Source organism: Rhinatrema bivittatum, chromosome 2, assembly GCF_901001135.1.
Source record: "Rhinatrema bivittatum chromosome 2, aRhiBiv1.1, whole genome shotgun sequence".
Classification (NCBI taxonomy): domain Eukaryota; kingdom Metazoa; phylum Chordata; class Amphibia; order Gymnophiona; family Rhinatrematidae; genus Rhinatrema; species Rhinatrema bivittatum.
The window spans coordinates 119,599,586-119,618,133 of NC_042616.1; the positions used below are offsets into that span (position 1 = coordinate 119,599,586).

Sequence of the window (18,548 nt, forward strand, 5' to 3'; positions counted from 1 at the left end):
TGTGCAGCAGATTTGTCAAACTATCAATGCGCAGTCTTGAAAATCCTGCATTTCCAGGAATCCCCGGAAACAAATTGTTTCTTCTAGATCAATTCTCGATGTCTTCTAACTTGGTGGAAATAGCCTCATTGGTCTGCTGGAGCATCTTAAATTTGTTGCCCACAAGTCGTAGTTCTTCTGCCTGCGAGTCCATTCTTGTCTCAGTGTCATCGGGGTGCCGCCTGATTTCCATCTCCTCTTTTACTTCTTCTAGAAATTCCATTATTTCTTTTTTATAGTTTTTAATGTCTTGCCGTAATTCGCAAAACTAGCTCCAAAATTTGGATCTGGAAGGAAGTTCCATTTCCGTAGACATTAGTATATCAGCAGAGGCCTCTTCAAGTGTGTTTTCAGGCGTCTGCCGCACCCTCTCGATCAAAAGAGTATTTCTGGTATGAATACTTCTTGAAACCTACAGATTTGCGTTTCGATGACATCAGAAATAATCCCCCCCACAATGGGAGAGTGCAGTGAGAGAAAACGTTTCAAGATGCTTGTGACAGAGGTGGATATTCAGTCACCGAGGAAAGGAGCCCAGGTTTAAGTGACCATCAGCCTCGATGATGTCATTTCCTCCCTATTTCTTGTTTCTTATATACCACACAACAGATACCAGATCTGGCCCGAGTGGCTTACAATTAAAAAAGTCTGTATCAGTCACAAATTTGTACCTTAACAATTATTGATAATACAGTTCCCTTTTCTTATAGGGTACATTGTAACTTCTGTCTTTTCATGTGATATTTCATATAGACATTTTACCTAAATTATACTTTTGGGACAAACATTCAAAGAGAACAAAATTTTCATATTAAATAATGTACACTTATTTTGCATCAAAATGAGAGAGATGTGGAACAACAGTGGACCAAACTAAAAGGAGCAATTACCAAGGCAACTAATCTATATGTTAGAAAAGTAAAGAAAAATGAAACCTATCTGGTTCTCAAAGGAGGTGGCTGACAAAATAAAGGGTAAAAGAACAGTATTCAAGAAATATAAAGGATCCCAAAGGGAGGAGCACAAAGAAGAATATCTGGTAGAACTGAGGGAGATGAAGAAAGTAATCAAGGTGGCAAAAAGTCAAGCAGAAGAAAGGATTGCCAGAGGTAACGCGAGGTGACAAAACATTTTTCAGATACATCAGAGAAAGGAGGAAAGTCCAAAGTGGTATAGTGAAATTGAAAGTTGGAAAAGATCAATGTGTGGAGAGAGACGAAGAAATGACAAAAATATTAAACAAATACTTCAGTTCGGTGTTCACTAAAGAGGACCCTGGAGAAGGACCGTCGCTAGTTAACAAGAAACCAGAGGGGAGTGGAGTAGATGTAACTCCATTTACAGTAGAGAATGTATGGGAAGAGCTGGGGAAACAAAGTAGAAAAAGCCATGGGGCCGGATGAGGTTCATCCCAGGATACTGAAAGAGCTCAGAGATGTGCTAGCGGCTCCGCTGTGTGACCTGTTCTATAGATCCCTGGAAACGGGAGTGGTGCCGAGAGATTGGAGAAGAGCAGTGGTGGTCCCGCTTCACAAGAGTGGGAGCAGAGAGGAGGCTGGTAACTACAGACCGGTTAGCCTCACCTTGGTGGTGGGAAAAGTAATGGAGTTGCTGCTGAAAGAAAGAATAGTGAACTATCTAAAGTCGGGAGAATTGCTAGACCAGAGGCAACATCCTGTCAGACAAATCTGATCGACTTTTTTGACTGGGTGACTAGGGAATTGGATAGAGGAAGAGCGCTCAATGTCATCTACTTGGATTTCAGCAAAGCTTTTGATACGGTCCCGCACAGGAGGCTGGTGAGTAAAATGAGAAGCTTAGGAGCGAGTGCCGAGGTGGTGGCCTGGATTGCAAACTGGTTGACGGACAGAAGACAATGTGTGATAGTAAATGGAACTTACTCTGAAGAGAGAGCGGTGTTAAGCGGAGTGCCGCAAGGATCGGTGTTGGGGCTGGTCCTGTTCAATATCTATGTGAGCGACATAGCGGACGAGATAGAAGGTTTGCCTTTTTGAGGATAACACTAAGATCTGCAACAGAGTGGACACGCCAGGAGTGGAGAGAATGAGACTGGATTTAAGGAAGCTGGAAGAGTGGTCAAATATATGGCAGCTGAGATTCAATGCCAAGAAGTGCAGAGTTATGCATATGGGGTGCGGAAATCCAAAAGAACTGTATTCGATGGGGGGTGAAGGGCTGATGTGCACAGAGCAGGAGAGAGACCTTGGGGTGATAGTGTCAAACGATCTGAAGTCGGGGAAACAATGTGACAAGGCAATAGCCAAAGCCAGAAGAATGCTGAGCTGCATAGAGAGGAATATAGAGTAAAAAAAAGATTCCTCTAATATCTCTAATTGCATATTAATGCTAGATTTGAACCGCTTGACAGTTTTTCAACCGACATATAAGCCTTAATTAACACAGTCCTCTCTTATTAAAATATGTTACCGTTCTTTGTTGGCACATGATTAATTTGTAATCTATACCAATTATAGTTTTTCCTTATTGTGCCTTTCTGTAAACCGTTGTGATGGTGAATTAACTTGACGGTATAGAAGAGTTTTTAAATAAATAAATCCCCTTGTACAAGGCCTTGGTGAGGCCTCATCTGGAGTACTGTGCTCAGTTCTGGAGACCGTATCTCCAAAGGGACAGAGACAGAATGGAGGCGGTCCAGAGAAGTGTGACCAAAAAGATGGATGGTCTTCATCGAATGACTTATGAGGAGAGACTGAAGAATCTAAATATGTACACCCTGGAGGAAAGGAGGATCAGAGGTGATATGATACAGACTTTCAGATACTTGAAAGGTTTTAATGATCCAAAGACAACGACAAACCTTTTCCGTTGAAAAAAAAACAAAACAGCAGAACCAGGGGTCACGATTTAAAGCTCCAAGGAGGAAGACTCAGAACCAATGTCAGGAAGTATTTCTTCACGGAGAGGGTGGTGGATGCCTGGAATGCCCTTCTGGAGGAAGTGGTGAAGACTAAAACTGTGAAGGACTTCAAAGGGGCGTGGGATAAACACTGTGGATCCATAAAATCTATAGGATGTGAAGGAAGAGAGGGAGGCTTGCGGGAAAGACTGCTACTACCTGGAGATAATACCCTTATTCAATAGACATACACATGGTAAATGCGACTCAGTCAGTGCTCTATGCTTCAACGGCAAGAGGAAATGTGAAAAAAAGGATATGCATTCACAAAAAAAAAAAAAATGCAGGGAGTAGCTTGCCCCAAACCAAACAAGCCTGATGCTTCACTTTCAATACATATCCAGAGAAGCTCTCTGCTTCAACGGCAGGGGGAAATGAAGAAAACTGGATTTATATTCAGATAACAACCAACAAGGACTGAATTGCACAGGCTGGGTAAACAAATAAGCGTGGGAGTAGCTTGTTTATTGCGGTGGTTACTACCCCTAACCAATTAAGCTAGATACCTCACTTAGAAGCAGTTCCAGCACTGCTCTCTACATTAATGGCGGGGGTAAAAGGGAAATAGAACCAAAAGGTTACTAAAGGCCAAGAGTAACAGATAAGTATGAGAGAGAAAAAAAAAGTGTGGAAGCTTGCTGAGCAGACTGGATGGGCCATTTGGTCTTCTGCCGTCATTTCTATAAAACAGTGGTTCTCAACCCTGTCCTAGGGACCTCCCCAGCCAGTTGGGTTTTCAGGATATCCACAATGAATATGCATGAGAGAAGATTTGCATGCACTGCCTCCATAACAAGAGGGTAGGTTGTCTAAAAAAGCCGTTTGAGCAAACGAGGAGATTAGACGCCCAAGAAATGTCCAAATTACTTTTATTGAAATGGAGACCAATAGTTTATGTATCTGCCCGACTCTGGCCGGAGATTTGCCCCCACTGGGGCTGCCTCAGGGGCTAAAATGAATAAATATAATCGTGTAAACAATACAGGACATATGAAATTTAAATAATAAATAAAATAAATAAAACCATTAAAATGTGTGAAAAGAGGTAACAAAATTTGACAAACACTTAAAATGATGCAGACAAAGATACATTCAAAATGCAGCATTGAAGATAATGTTGGCACAATGCATATTACCTTATATATAATGTTCAACAATTGGCTGAGTGTCACAAGCATTCACGAATGTTTGCATATACTGATCTAGTAGTCAGATGTTTCTGCAATAAATAATAAAAACTATATAATGGTCACAAACAAAATTGGAATGACACTTATGGAAAATATAAAAAAGACATATAAACTAAAAATAATTTAAACAGTGAAAGCTAATGTAATATAATAAATATGGTATGAAAATGTTAAAATAAATAAGTGAAAAAATGTTATGACGATATTGAAAACCGTTGTGTTGAATATAGAGTGAACTAAAACCCTAAACATAAATTAGAAATGTGGATAAAAAATAGCAAAAATAATATCGAAGGAATAATCCACTTGAACTAGACTACGAGGCTAACCATTGTTATCGACAGTATGCTGGAAATTTCAAAAATGAACACATGTATACCGAGTATTAAATAAGACAAGAATGAAGGGTGAGTTAATGCACGGGTTAACATTTATAGCACAGTATGTGGCCACCACTTTATAATAAACAGAATATAAATATGTTTGGCACAATAAGATCGACGCGATTTTTTAGTATGCACAGCCATCTTTTTATAGTAGTTTCGTTAGTTTTTTTGTTTTGTTTTGTTTGCCGTTTTTTTTTCCATGACCTTTTTGCTGCACCGCTATGCCATTAGTGTTTATAAATGTTCACTTAAAAAAACGCACTACTTTGCTAAGTTTTCTATTCATATCACTCACTCAGCGGTCACTTGTTTAAGTTATAAACAACTTCATTCAATATATGTCACGAGTTTATTCATTTTTCAAACTGTACTAAATAGAGATCCTTTTGCGCTCATGTTAATGATAGCTGCACAAGTCACAGTTGGTCATCACCCTTCATTCTTGTCTTATTTAATACTCGGTATACATGTGTTCATTTTTGAAATTTCCAGCATATTTATTTTATTTATTATTTAAATTTCGTATGTCCTGTATTGTTTACACGATTATATTTATTCATTTTAGCCCCTGAGGCAGCCCCAGTGGGGGCGAAACTCCGGCCAGAGTCGGGCAGATACATAAACTATTGGTCTCCATTTCAATAAAAGTAATTTGGACATTTCTTGGGCGTCTAATCTTCTTGTTTGCTCAAACTGCCTCCATAACATGCACATTCTCTCTCATGCATATTCATTGTGGATATCCTGAAAACCCGACTGGCTGGGGGGGTCCCCAGGACAGGGTTGAGAACCACTGCTATAAAACAAAAGTAGTTTACCCAACCTTGCTATGTGTCTGAATTTTGTTCTTTTGGGAATTTAATGAGTGGGGAATTTTAAGTATTTATGTAGAGGAAATGGCGCAAAGGAGACAGTTGCTTACCTGTAACAGGTGTTCTCCAAGGAGAGCAGGATGTTAAATCCTCACACATAGGTGACATCAGATGAAGCCCAATGCAGAAAACTTATGTCAAAGTTTCTAGAAACTGACTAGGCATACTGAGCATGCCCCGCATGTCCTATACCACACACTCATGCAGGGTCCCTCTTCTGTGTCAAAAAGCAGAGTTGCTTACCTGTAAAAGGTGTTCTCCCAGGACAGCAGGATGTAGTCCTCACATGTGGGTAACGTCATCAGATGGAGCCCTGTCATGGAATACTTTTGTCAAAGTTTCTAGAACTTTGACTGGCACACTGAGCATGCCCAGCATGCCATAATCCCTGTAGCCACAGGGGTCTTCCTTCAGCCTCATTTGTAGCAAAAGCTGCAAGCGAAAAAATAAAAATAAAAAAATGGTTTCAGACCCAACTCCATGCAGTGGCAGGTGGGTTTTGTGAGGACTACATCCTGCTGTCCTCGGAGAACACCTGTTACAGGTAAGCAACTCTGCTTTCTCCCAGGATAAGCAGGATGGTAGTCCTCACATGTGGATGATTAGCAAGCTACAGGCTGACTCATATTTAAATTGGACCAACAGCATACAACTTGTACAACAGGCACAACTGGTGTACTGTTGGGAAAAATGAGGCAGCCTGAAAATCACAGCAGGTGGATGTGGAAGGAGTTGGGATTATACTGGAAATAAGTTCTTCAAGACGGATTGGCCAAAGGCAGAGTCTTGCCTCTTTCCTTGTCCAGGCAATAATGTGCTGCAAATGTGTGGAGAGAGCTCCATGTTGCAGCTTTACAGATCTCAGCAATCAGTACTGAACGATAGTGTGCTACTGAAGTTGCCATTGCTCTTACTGAGTGCGCCTTCACGCGTCCCTGAAGAGGAAGGCCTGCTTTCTCATAGCAGAATTCAATACAGTCTGCTAGCCAGTTGGAGAGAGTTTGTTTGCCCACTGCAACTCCTGGTTTGTTTTTATCGAAAGTGGATTTCCTACGGAGTGCAGTGCGGTCTAGGTAAAATGCAAGTGCACAGTCCAAGGTGTGTAAAACTCTCTCGCTCTGGTGAGCGTGAGGCCTTGAGAAAAAGGTGGCTAGACTATAGATTGATTCAGGTGAAAGTCAGTAACCACCTTGGGAAGGAATTTAGGGTGAGTAGGGAGTACCACTCAGTCATGGAGGAACCTTGTATAGGGTGAGTATGTGACAAGTGCTTGTAACTCACTTGAGCAGATGTAATGGCTACTAGAAAAAGAACTTTCCATATAAGAAATTTAACATCACAGGAGTGCAAAGGCTCAAACAGAGAGAACATGAGCCTTGTAAGTACTACATTTAGGTCCCATTCGGTAACTGGTGGCTGTAGAGGGGGCTTAAGTTGTAGCAGGCCCCTCAAACTGACTCATAAGGGGTTGTGCCGTTATTGGGGCATCCCCTCCTCCCTTGTGGTACGCTGAGATGGCACTGAGGTGTACCCTCACCGAGGAAGTCTACAGACCAGAGTCTGAAAGGTGCCAGAGATAGTCTAATAGGGATGGAGTTGGGCAGGAAAAGGGGGTCGATACCTTTTTGAGTGCACCAAGTGGTGGATCTATTCCACTTAGAAAGATAGGATTTTAGTGTGGAAGGCTTTCGTGAAGCTACAAGCAGTTGAGACATTAGTTGAAAGGTTGAGCGATTGTAGGATCAGGCTTTCAGCATCCAGGCTGTGAGGGATAGGGTCTGAAAGTTCGGATGGCGTAACATGCCTTGTTTCTGAGTTATGAGATTCGGCGCTGTGCCCAGGTGACTTGGTTCTCGGATGGAGAGGTCGAGAAGCATGGGCAACCATACTTGTCGAGGCCAGTAGGGGGCTATGAATATCATTGGCCCTTTGTCCTGTTGTAGTTTCACGAGAGTTTTGGCTATCAGTGGTATCAGGGGATATGCGTATAGGAAGCCTGTGTTCCAAGGGTGAGCGAAGGCGTCCCTGGCTAACGTGTTTTGTTGCCTGTGCAGGGAGCAGAATCTGTCCACTTTGTGATTCAGTTCAGATGCAAAGAGGTCGATTGTTGGTTGACCCCAGCGTTGGAAGATTTTGCTTGTTACCACTCGTGGAGATGGAAACGTCAACTGAGGCGATCTGCTACTATGTTCTGTATGCCTGCCAGATAAGTGGCCTGGAGATGCATGGAGTGTGCAAGGGCCCAGGCCCAGATCTGCGCAGCTTCTTGGCAGAGGAGATAAGAACCTGTTCCTCGTTTGTTCAAGTACCACACTGCAACTGTGTTGTCTGTCTATATGAGAACAGTCTTATGTGAAAGGCAGTCCTGGAACGCATATAGAGCATAATGTATGACTTGAAGCTCTAGGAAGTTGATCGGAAACTTTGCTTCGAGTTGTGTTCAAGTCCCTTGAGTTTGAAGGTTGTTCACATGAGCTCCCCAACCCAAGTTGGATGCATCCGTGGTTAAGGTCACTTGAGGAACTGGTTGCTGGAAGTGTAGACCTGTTAGCAAGTAAGCCTTGTTTGTCAACCAGAGACGTGAGAGACGCAGCTGGTCGGTTACATGGATCTGGGATGAAAGAGGTTGAGTGGCTTGTAGCCACTGAGATTTCAAAGTCCATTGAGTTATTCTCATGGCTAGCCTGGCCATAGGAGTGACGTGGACTGTGGAAGCCTTGTGGCCCAGCAACATGAGGAATTGATGGGCTGAGGCTGTTTAGTATGTGCGCAGAAATGTAGCTGGTTTGAAGAGTATGTCTGCGCGGTCGTTGGGCAGGAAGGCCTTTGCGACTGTGGTGTCCAAATCTGCTCCGATGAAGGTAAGGAGGTGAGATGGATTCAGGTGGGATTTCTGGTAACTGATGAGAAACCCCAATGAGTGTAGCAGATTGATAGTGAGCTTTAGAGCGCTGAGAGCTCCTTGCTTGGATTGGCTCTTGATTAGCCAGTCATCCAGGTAAGAAAATACGTGTATGCTGTTTTTGCGTAGATGGGCGGCAGCCACTGCTAGGCATTTTGTAAATACACAGGATGCCAAGGCATGTCAGAAAGGCAGAACCCGGTACTGAAAATGTTGATGACCCACTATAAAACGCAGGTATTTGCGGTGACATGGGGATATGGCAATGTGTGCATAGGCGTCTTGAAGATCCGGAGAACAGAGCCAGTCTCTTTGTTGTAGAAGGGGGAAGAATAGTGCCTAGAGACACCATCCTGAATTTTTCTTTTTGTAGAAATATGTCGAGATTGCGGAGGTCTAGGATGGGGCAGGGGCCGCCTGATTTCTTTGGAATGAGCAAATAGCGGGAGTAGAACCCTCTGCCCTGCTGTGCCAGGGGAATGGCTTCCACAGCCCTGGCGCTCAGTAGGGTGGACAATTCTGACTCTAGAAGGCTTGTGTGATCTCTTCGGATCCACAGTGGATTGGGTGGTGAATCCAGGGGTACCATGAGGAAGTTTAGATGGTATCCCTGGGTTATGATGGATATTACCCATTGGTCTGTTGTAATGAGGCACCAGTTGTCTATGAAGTGGTGCAGCCGACCTACTACAGGACCTCCTACAGGTAAGTCTGGATTCATGGAGTGGCTGCTGTTCTCTGGAAAGGTTTCAAAATCCAGAGGCTGGGCCCGTTGTATTCTGGATGTTTGGTCTGATGTGAATGTCCTCTTTGAGGTGGTGTGGCTGGTCTCACGTGAGATGTAGGTGGATAGTATTTGCGTGAGCGATTAAAAGGCTTTCTCGTGGTTTTTCGAGCAGAGGAGGGAGCTTCAGCATTGACTGTGGATAGCTGATTCAGGGTCTCGTGGTGATCCTTCAATTGAGCCACTGCGTCCTGTATTTTGTCGCCAAAGAGATTATCTCCAGTGCACAGGAGATCAGCGAGCTTATCCTGGACTTTAGGTCTTAAATCAGAAGCCTTAAGCCAGGCCCATCTTCTGGCACTGATTCCTGTTGCTGATAAACGAGAAGCTGTCTCAAAGGAATCATATGCAGCTCTGACCTCATGATTCCCTGCCTCAAGGCCTTCTTGGAGAATGGCAGCGAGGTTCTCCTGTTGTTGCTGGGGGAGGAAGTCTGCTATGTCTTAGACTTGCTTCCATAGATTCCTCTGGTATTGTGTCATATATAACTGGTAGGTGGCTAGGTGGCTATGCGTGACACTAATATAGAGCCTTGGAAGATTTTACGACCTAGACAGTCTAAAAACCTTTGGTCCTTTCCAGGGGGAGTTGAAGAATGAGGGTGCAATCTCTTGGCCTTCTTCTGCGCAGATTGATTATGAGGTAGCTGTGGCTTCTGAAAACCTGGAGTGTGTTGGACCAGATATGTTGCATCTGTCTTCCTATTGACTGGTGAGACAGTGCAAGGGTGCTCCCGTAGGAAATGTTGCAGATCCCAGAGCACTTAAAGGACTGGAATGGCCATAATTTTCTTGGGGGCATCCACAAATTGAAGGACTTCTAACGTCTTGTGACGGGTGTCCTCTTCGGTGACCAGGTCAAAAGGGATGGTTTCAGACATTTCTTTTATGAAGTTAGCAAAGGAGAGGTCTTCTAGAGGGGACCATCTCCTTTCTTCTGGAGGAGAAGGCTCAGAGTAGGTCATCTGTAGAAGTGTCCATGTCAATATCCTCCCATGGATTATAAGGGTCTCTGGTTGAGATCCCAAGGGAGGGAGAATGTCTGTTACTCCAGGATGTGCAGGCCTCGATGGAGGATGTGACGGCATCGAAGTGAACTGTGGGCGTTTCAATCCAGAGAGCCCCGATGGACCTGGAACCGGTTCCAGCATCAATGGAAGCGAAGCTGGAGTAGGACTAAAGTCCATGTCCTCATCCTCCAAGGACCCCGGAATGGGTATCAGGGGCTTCAGAGGTTCGGAAGGTCGACCCAGTACAGATGGTACAGGCTGGGTCGGAAGGGTACCAATGAGGGTAAAAAGGCATTCCAGCAATGGTGCAAACATCAATGGCTCTGGTGTCAGTGCCGGTATAGGGACCGGCATCGATGGCAGATGCAAGCTCTGGAAGGCATCGAGGATCGCCTGGCGGACAAGGACGTCCAGTTCCTCCCTGGAAGCTGGTATAGGTAGTGCAGCTACAGGGGGAGGCAGGCTAGGCGCTACTGGCACCTCCACAGGAATCTATGGGGGCTCAGTACCCAGCACCAGTGTCTGTGGAAAATGCCTCGTGGTCTTGGGTACAGAGGAGGATGGAGCCTCCTCTCCCCGGGCCCTCTTCGCAGCCAGCTCAATGGCTATCCAAGCAGATGCAGTGTCAGTGCCGGCACCGGGTGTGGAATCACATCTGTGTCGGTGACGATGTTTTCCTCTGGGCTCGGTCCGGTCCTTCTCCGGCACCGTGGAAAACGCTACCGATGCCCTGGATGGCGTCGATGACAGACTGTCACCATCCCCTTGCTGCTCCTAGCGACATTTGTCGATGGATGAAGATTTTCCTGCCAGTGATGACTGGGCAGAAGTCGATGGAGTTAGTTTTATTTTAAAAAGAGACTCCATTTTGTCCAAACTGGCACACCTGCCCTTCAAGGTCATTTGAGCACAGCTAGGACACAGACGTATATCATGTGATCGGCCGAGGCATAGCACACAGACATCATGCGGGTCCATGATAGACATCGTGCGCGGACACTCTGGCCACTTTCTGAAGCCTGTTGCCATGGCTAAAAAAAAAAAAGGGCCGCGAAACGGTCGGTGGCCTGCGGGAACCAACAACAAGGTGGCAAGAACCAACTGGAGACGGTGGAAAGGTACTCACCGAGCATCAGGAAATGGTGTCGTGATGGGAAACCCCTATGAGGGAACTTTTTAAGAAGATGACTTCAAGTTTTTCCGTGAGGGGAAAGTGATGAGAAAATTCTCACAGAGCTCCTAACCACGAGGCAAACTGCAGTGTGGAAAAAAAGAGACTGAAGGGAGACCCCTGTGACTACAGGGATTATGGCATGCTGGGCATGCTCAGTGTGCCAGTCAAAGTTCTAGAAGCTTTGACAAAAGTATTCCATGACAGAGCTCCGTCTGATGACATCACCCACATGTGAGGACTACCATCCTGTTTGTCCTGGGAGAACATACAATTACGAAAAAAATAAAACAATAAAAAATAGGAGAAAACCAACTCTGCGGGGTGGCAGGCAGGTTTCGTGAGGACTAACATCTGCTGTCCTTGGAGAACACCTGTTACAGGTAAGCAACGCTGCTTTCTTCAAGGACAAGCAGGATGAAAGTCCTCACAAATGGATGAATCCCTAGCTACAGGCTGCTCCCCAACACAAAAAGGGACCAACAGACCCCTAACAGGTGCCAATGGGTACAACAACACTGGTGCTGTTAACAGAGGGGGAGACAACCTGAACCCAAACAACGGGCCATAGGTTGGGAGATTTGGGTTCTACACCTCTAACAAGTTCCTGAGGACAGACTGGCCAAACCTACTGTTGCGTCAGCCATCCTTATCCAGAATGGGTGGAGAGACCTCCACACCACAGCTTTGCAGATGTCCTCCACAGAACTGCTCGGAAGTGGGCCACTGACGCTGCCATGGCTCTGACAAAATGAGCCTTGACATGACCTCCAAAATGTAGGCCCGCCTGGGCATAATAGAAGGAAATGCAATCTGCTAGCCAACTGGCTAGTGTCTGTTTGGAAACAGCAATGTATAACCTATTCCTATCAAAAGAAATACAAAGTTGGGTGGACTGTCTATAAGGCTTCTGTCCACTCCAGAAAGAAGGCTAAGGCTTGCTTGCAGTCCAAACTGTGCAGTGCTCATTCACCTTGGTGCGAAGGGGGCCTGGGAAAGAAAATTAACAGGACGATTGACTGGTTAAGTTGGAAATCTGTCACCACCTTAGGCAGTAACTTAGAGTACATATGCAAGACCACCCTGTCATGAAAGAACTTAATATAAGGTAGATAAGTCACTAAAGACTGGAGCTCACTGACCCTGCATGTTGTAGTGACCACCATCAAAAATATGACCTTCCAGGTCAGGTACTTCAGGTCACAGGTGCACAGCAGCTCAAAAAGAGCTTTCATCAGCTGAGCCAAAACCACTTTGAGGTGCCAAAACACAGCGGGAGGCTATATACATAATATACAGTATAAAAACTTGTATGTAAACTGCACACTAATAAAAATATAGATGCTCTATATTTATTTTAGAAAGACCCTTATTGACCCAAGAAAAAAAGGAAAGAAAACTCAAATGTGTTTAGAAACCTTTTTACTAATCTGACATCTGTAATTTTTAAAGTTTTTGTGCTAACAGTCATTATTTGTCACCATTTTGGTCACATTTATTATTTTTTATATTTTGGTCTGTTTTATTCAGTTTATTTTATTTAAAGGTTTTATATACTGATAACTGTTAGCACATCATATCGGTTTACATTGAACATATTATCGGTTTACATTGAATATAATAAGTTTGTTATTAGTGAGTCAAGTATCATATTTATGTTTTTATTTGTGAGTGGATGTGCATGTACATGATTGTATTAATATTTATGTTCTTTTATCATAGCTCCTGAGACAGCCACTTGAGGAGTGGCGAAACTCAGCCTGAGTCGGGCATTTTTCGTCTCCACTACAATAAACAGTTCATTAAAAGACACCCGGCATCTATCTTGTTTGTTGATACCATTATGGCTTTCATAGATCGCCTCCCTTCTTGCTTTGTGGGTATGTTCCAATCAAGGGCCAGAATGCTGACGTGCAGATAGAAGCCTCAAATTTGGCTACATACAGACAATCAATATCAGGCGCCATAGTGGCCCCCCATTGCTGTACCTTTAGTCTGAAGAAAAACGATTGTCAAATTTGAAGTAATTCTTGGTCAGGTGAGAATAGGCAAAACGTCAGATGGAACCTGAATAGGAGGTGGTCATTGATCTAGTGCATGTCTTATTGTAGCTAGGACTTGGTATTGGGGAATATTAGAATAGAGAGCTTCAATATCTGAGCTTACTAGTAGGACACGATCTGGTGGTAAATGCAGGGATTAAAAATGGATGTGTCCCGCACATAAGATCTAATCAAAGGTACCGAAGGTTTTAGAAAATGGTCCACAAATGTGGATAATGGTTCTAATACCGAGCCCTAACTAGAGATAATGGGGTGTCCAGGAGGATTAGAAAGGGACTTGTGTACCTTTGGAAGGACATAGAACACTGGAATTGTAGGGTGTTTTTCAATCAAACAGCTTCTTTGGATAAAATAAAGCCAGAATCAAGACCCGGCTGTACAATTTATTGTATTTCTAATTGTAAGGATGGAGTGCGGTCTGGTAATACAGAGTAAAAAGTGTCATCACATAATTGTCGAGTTACTGTGTCTTATTTAATATTACAAGTCCACCCCCCATGTTAGCGGGCTTAATCTGTATCAATGAATCAGAAGCTAAATCATGTAGGGCCACTAGACTACACATCCTTAAACTTTCAGACATTTGGGTGAGCGTATTGTAATTCGTTATCCTTGTATATATATTGTCAAAGTTATATATTTTTTTGAATCCCACACAATTATGATTTTTTCCTAGATGCAAAAAAGGTGGCTGATCTGAGTAGCCCTAGTAACGGCTGATAACCATTTGATCTCTCTGGATGAATGTTTGGGATTATGGTGAGTTTGATTTAATGTCCATTTTCCTTTAAATTTTTTTTTTTGCCAAAGCCTCATTGGTAATTTCGAAGGAGTATTCCCTTACTTTGAGGGCTATTGAGAAGCTGATGAATAAATATATACTTGTTTGTTTGTTTTTTTCTACTCTGTATCTGGTAGTGTCAGTTTTCTATTTTCCAATTTCAAGATATCTTAATTTAACTTTTTTTTAAATTTAATAAAGTTAAAAATATTTCCTGACATTGACCTCCTACCCTATTTTAGCTTGAATCTAGCACCCTTTCACTGACATCCAAACTAGCAAAATCACCACAATCTGACTGAAAGCTAGACTTCATGATCAACTGATGGCTTCTTAACACCACATGTATACAGTACATCCATTATTTTTCCTTCATCAGTTTCACTTTTAATGATCAATACATTTATTATTTTAAAACAAAAAAACAACCAAAAAACAGGGCTAAGTCATTTTTTGCCCAGCTTTCTTGGTTTTATTTTACCTGAGCAACAGTTTGGCTAGGTTGAGTTTGTATCTGAATAGATTCGTTCTCCCCCACAGAATCCATTGTATTTCCATCCTGCTGTGATTCCACTGTTTCCATGGTCATTTGACTAAAAAGAAAAACATGTGCACTTAAAACCAGAACATTTGTTAGGATAAATGAATTACATTTTTTTTTCTTTAACAAGCATTTTTCCTCCTGCTTTGGTAATTGAAATCTCTGTGTCTTCCCTCAAATTGCACAGTTTCTCAATTTCAGTGAAAAAGACAAATAGATCTTGGCCAATGAATTAAATGACACACTTGTTTCTTTAAAACTCACAACTACAGTGCCTTCAAACACATGCTATCAAATGCCTTAAAATATTACTGAAGGCTATATAAAGGATAAAAGATACATTTTACATTACAGAGCTAAGAGAACACCTTTTACTTTAAAAACTGAAAAAGTGGACATGCAAGCAGGTCAACAGAATCAGCAGAGCTAGAAAAGCAAAATTGCTTACCTTGTAATAGGTGTTATCCCAGGACAGCAGGATGTAGTCCTCACATATGGGTGACATCAGTAATGGAGCCCTATGTACGGAAAACTTCTGTAAAAGTTTCTATGAAACTTTTGACTGGCACCAGTGTGCCTACTGAGCATGCCCAGCATGCTATGATATTCCCTGCCACAGGGGTCTCCCTTTAGTCTTGGTTTGTAGCAATAGCGTTAGCCAAAAATAAAATAATAAAACGTATCGGACCCAACTCCGCGGGGTGGCGGGTGGGTTTCGTGAGGACTACATCCTGCTGTCCTGGGATAACACCTATTACAAGGTAAGCAATTTTGCTTTATCCCAGGACAAGCAGGATGCTAGTCCTCACATATGGGTGATTAGCAAGCTAGAGGCTGAGTCAATTTGTCATGTAGCAACAGTGAAGTATTGTTGATGGAATGAATCAGCCGAAGATCACAGCAGGTTGGACGTAGAAGGAGTTGGGATTATACTGGAAACAAGTTCTTTAAGACAGATTGTCCATAGGCTGAATCTTGTCTTCCTTCTTTGTCTAGACAGTAGTGAGCTGCAAAAGTGTGAAGAGAACTCCAGGTTGCTGCTTTACAAATGTCCAGAATAGGTACAGAGCGAAGGTGTGCTACTGAGGTTGACATTGCTCTGACTGAATGTGCTTTTACTCGCCCTTGAAGAGTAAGGCCTGCTTTTCCATAACAAAATTGAATGCAATCTGCAAGCCAGTTTGATAGAGTATGCTTACCCACTGCTTTACCTGGTTTGTTTGGATCATAGGATACAAACAGCTGACTGGATTTTCTTTGGGCTGTAGTGCGGTTTAAATAGAAGGATAACGCACGCTTACAGTCCAAAGTGTGTAAGGCTCGTTCACCTTGATGGGAATGAGGCCTAGGAAAGAATGTTGGTAAAACTATGGATTGGTTCAAATGAAATTCCGTGACAACCTTAGGAAGGAACTTTGGATGTGTCCGGAGGACTACCCTGTCATGTAGGAACTTTGTAAAAGGTTCGTATGTGACTAGTGCTTGTAATTCACTGACCCTTCTAGCTGATGTAATGGCTATAAGAAAGACCGTTTTCCAAGTTAGGTACTTAAGGTCACAGGTATTTATGGGTTCAAATGGGGAACGCATGAGCCTAGTTAATACTACGTTCAGGTCCCATTGAATGCTTGGGGAATGAATTGGAGGTTTAATGTGAGTTAGGCCTCTCATGAATTTACTGACGAGAGGCTGTGTGGAGAGAGGCGCATCACCTAGCTTGTTATGATAAGCTGAGATTGCACTTAAGTGTACCCTAACAGATGACGTCTTAAGACCAGAGTCTGAGAGATGGTAAAGGTAATCTAGTAGCGTGGTAGTGGGGCAAGTGAAAGGATCTAAATCTTTCTGAGTGCACCATAAAGTAAACCTTTTCCATTTGTAGGAATAATTCTTTCTAGTGGAAGGTTTACGTGCAGCTATTAGTACCTGAGATATATTAGTTGAAAGGTTGAATGGTTGCAAGATCAAGCTTTCAACATCCATGCTGTCAGGGACAGGGATTGAAGGTTGGGATGGCGCAACTGTCCCTGTTCCTGAGTTATGAGAGTGGGAGCTACTCCCAGGCGAATTGGATCCCTGACTGAGAGATCTAGCAGTGTGGGGAACCATACTTGTCGAGGCCAATATGGGGCTATGAGTATCATGGACCCCTTGTCCTGTTGTAGCTTTACTAATGTTTTGGTTATGAGCGGTATTGGTGGATACGCGTATAACAGGCCTGAGTTCCAATGGCGAGCAAACGCGTCCTTTGGTAAGTTGTTCTGCCGGAAGAGGAAAGAGCAGTAATTGTTCACTTTGTAGTTCAGATGTGACGCAAAGAGATCTATTGTTGGTTGACCCCAGCGTTGAAATATCTTGGTTGCTATCGCTGGGTCGAGGGACCACTCGTGTGGTTGAAAGTGGCGGCTGAGGCGATCCGCTACTGTGTTGTGGATGCCTGCTAGGTAGGTGGCCCGTAGTAGAATTGAGTGTGCTAGGGCCCAGTCCCATATTTGAGCTGCTTCCTGGCAAAGGAGGTACGAGCCCGTACCACCCTGCTTGTTGATGTACCACATGGCTACTGTGTTGTCCGTTTGGATCAGAACAGTTTTGTGTGAAAGGCAGTCCTTGAACGCATGTAGAGCATAGCGTATAGCTCGAAGCTCCAGGAAGTTTATTTGAAAAGAGGCTTCTTGTTTTGTCCACGTGCCTTGCGTCTTTAAGTGAGCAACGTGCGCACCCCACCCTAAGGTGGATGCATCTGTTGTTAAAGTCACTTGTGGAACTGGTTGCTGAAAAGGCAGGCCTTTGAGCAAGTTGATTACGGATGTCCACCAGAGAAGAGATGATCTTAGATCTGGTGTGATACGAATGGGAGTGGACAATGGTTGAATGGCTTGAATCCATTGAGATTTGAGTGTCCATTGCGGTAGGCGCATGGTCAGTCTGGCCATGGGAGTTACATGAACTGTTGAGGCCATGTGTCCGAGTAGGGTGAGGCACTGATGAGCTGTAACTCGAGATTGATTGCGAACTGATTGTGCTAAGAGGACGAGTGCCTGAGCACGGTCTCTTGGAAGAAAAGCTTTTGCTGTGATAGTATTGAGATCTGCACCTATGAACTGTAACTGGTGAGATGGTGTGAGATGGGATTTCTCGTAGTTGATGAGAAACCCCAAGGAGTGAAGTAACTGCATTATGAGATGGAGAGAAGTGAGAGCACCGTTTTGTGTTTGACTTCTGATTAGCCAATCGTCCAAGTAGGGAAACACATGTACTCTTTGCTTGTGAAGATGTGCCACCGCTACTGCAAGACACTTTGTGAACACTCGAGGTGCTGAGGCTAGGCCGAAAGGCAGTACTCGATATTGGAAGTGCTGACCTTCCACCAGAAATCGCAGGTACTGTCGATGAGGAGGAAAAATGGGAATGTGAGCATAAGCGTCTTGAAGATCCAGAGAGCAGAGCCAATCTCCTTTTTGAAGAAGAGGTAGCATGGTGCCTAATGACACCATCCTGAATTTTTCTTTCTTTAGAAATTTGTTGAGATTTCTGAGATCTAGGATTGGGCGTAGGCCCCCGGTTTTCTTTGGAATGAGGAAATATCGGGAGTAGAATCCTCTGCCCCACTGAGGCCTGGGAACTTTTTCTATGGCCTTGGCAGTCAGTAGGGTGGATAATTCTACTTGTAGAATTGTGTAATGATAAGACACTGTCCAAGATGGGATAGGAGGATTGTCGTTTGGTACAGTGAGGAAATCCAAGTGGTACCCTTGAGATACAATTGAGAGTACCCATTAATCTGTCGTGATGGAGTTCCAATTTTGATGGAAATGAGAAATTCGGCCTCCGACAGGTAATTGTGGGCAAGGATTTTTGGAATGACTCATGCT

At 43.6% G+C, this 18,548-nt stretch overlaps 1 protein-coding gene across 6 annotated transcripts in view; it reads right to left on the reverse strand.

Moving 5' to 3' along the window:
• CREM (cAMP responsive element modulator) overlaps positions 1–18,548 on the reverse strand; it is a 284,166-nt gene that overhangs the window by 196,006 nt on the left and 69,612 nt on the right. For 5 of the 6 annotated variants that reach the window (XM_029588562.1, XM_029588564.1, XM_029588560.1 and 2 more), the window contains exon 3: positions 14,617–14,728. In XM_029588562.1, coding sequence (XP_029444422.1) covers positions 14,617–14,724 — 108 coding nt within the window. In that variant the 5' untranslated portion in view covers positions 14,725–14,728. Of the gene's footprint in view, positions 1–4,113; positions 4,197–14,616; positions 14,729–18,548 lie in introns of all 6 variants that reach the window. The other variant, XM_029588565.1, reaches the window with a different exon arrangement.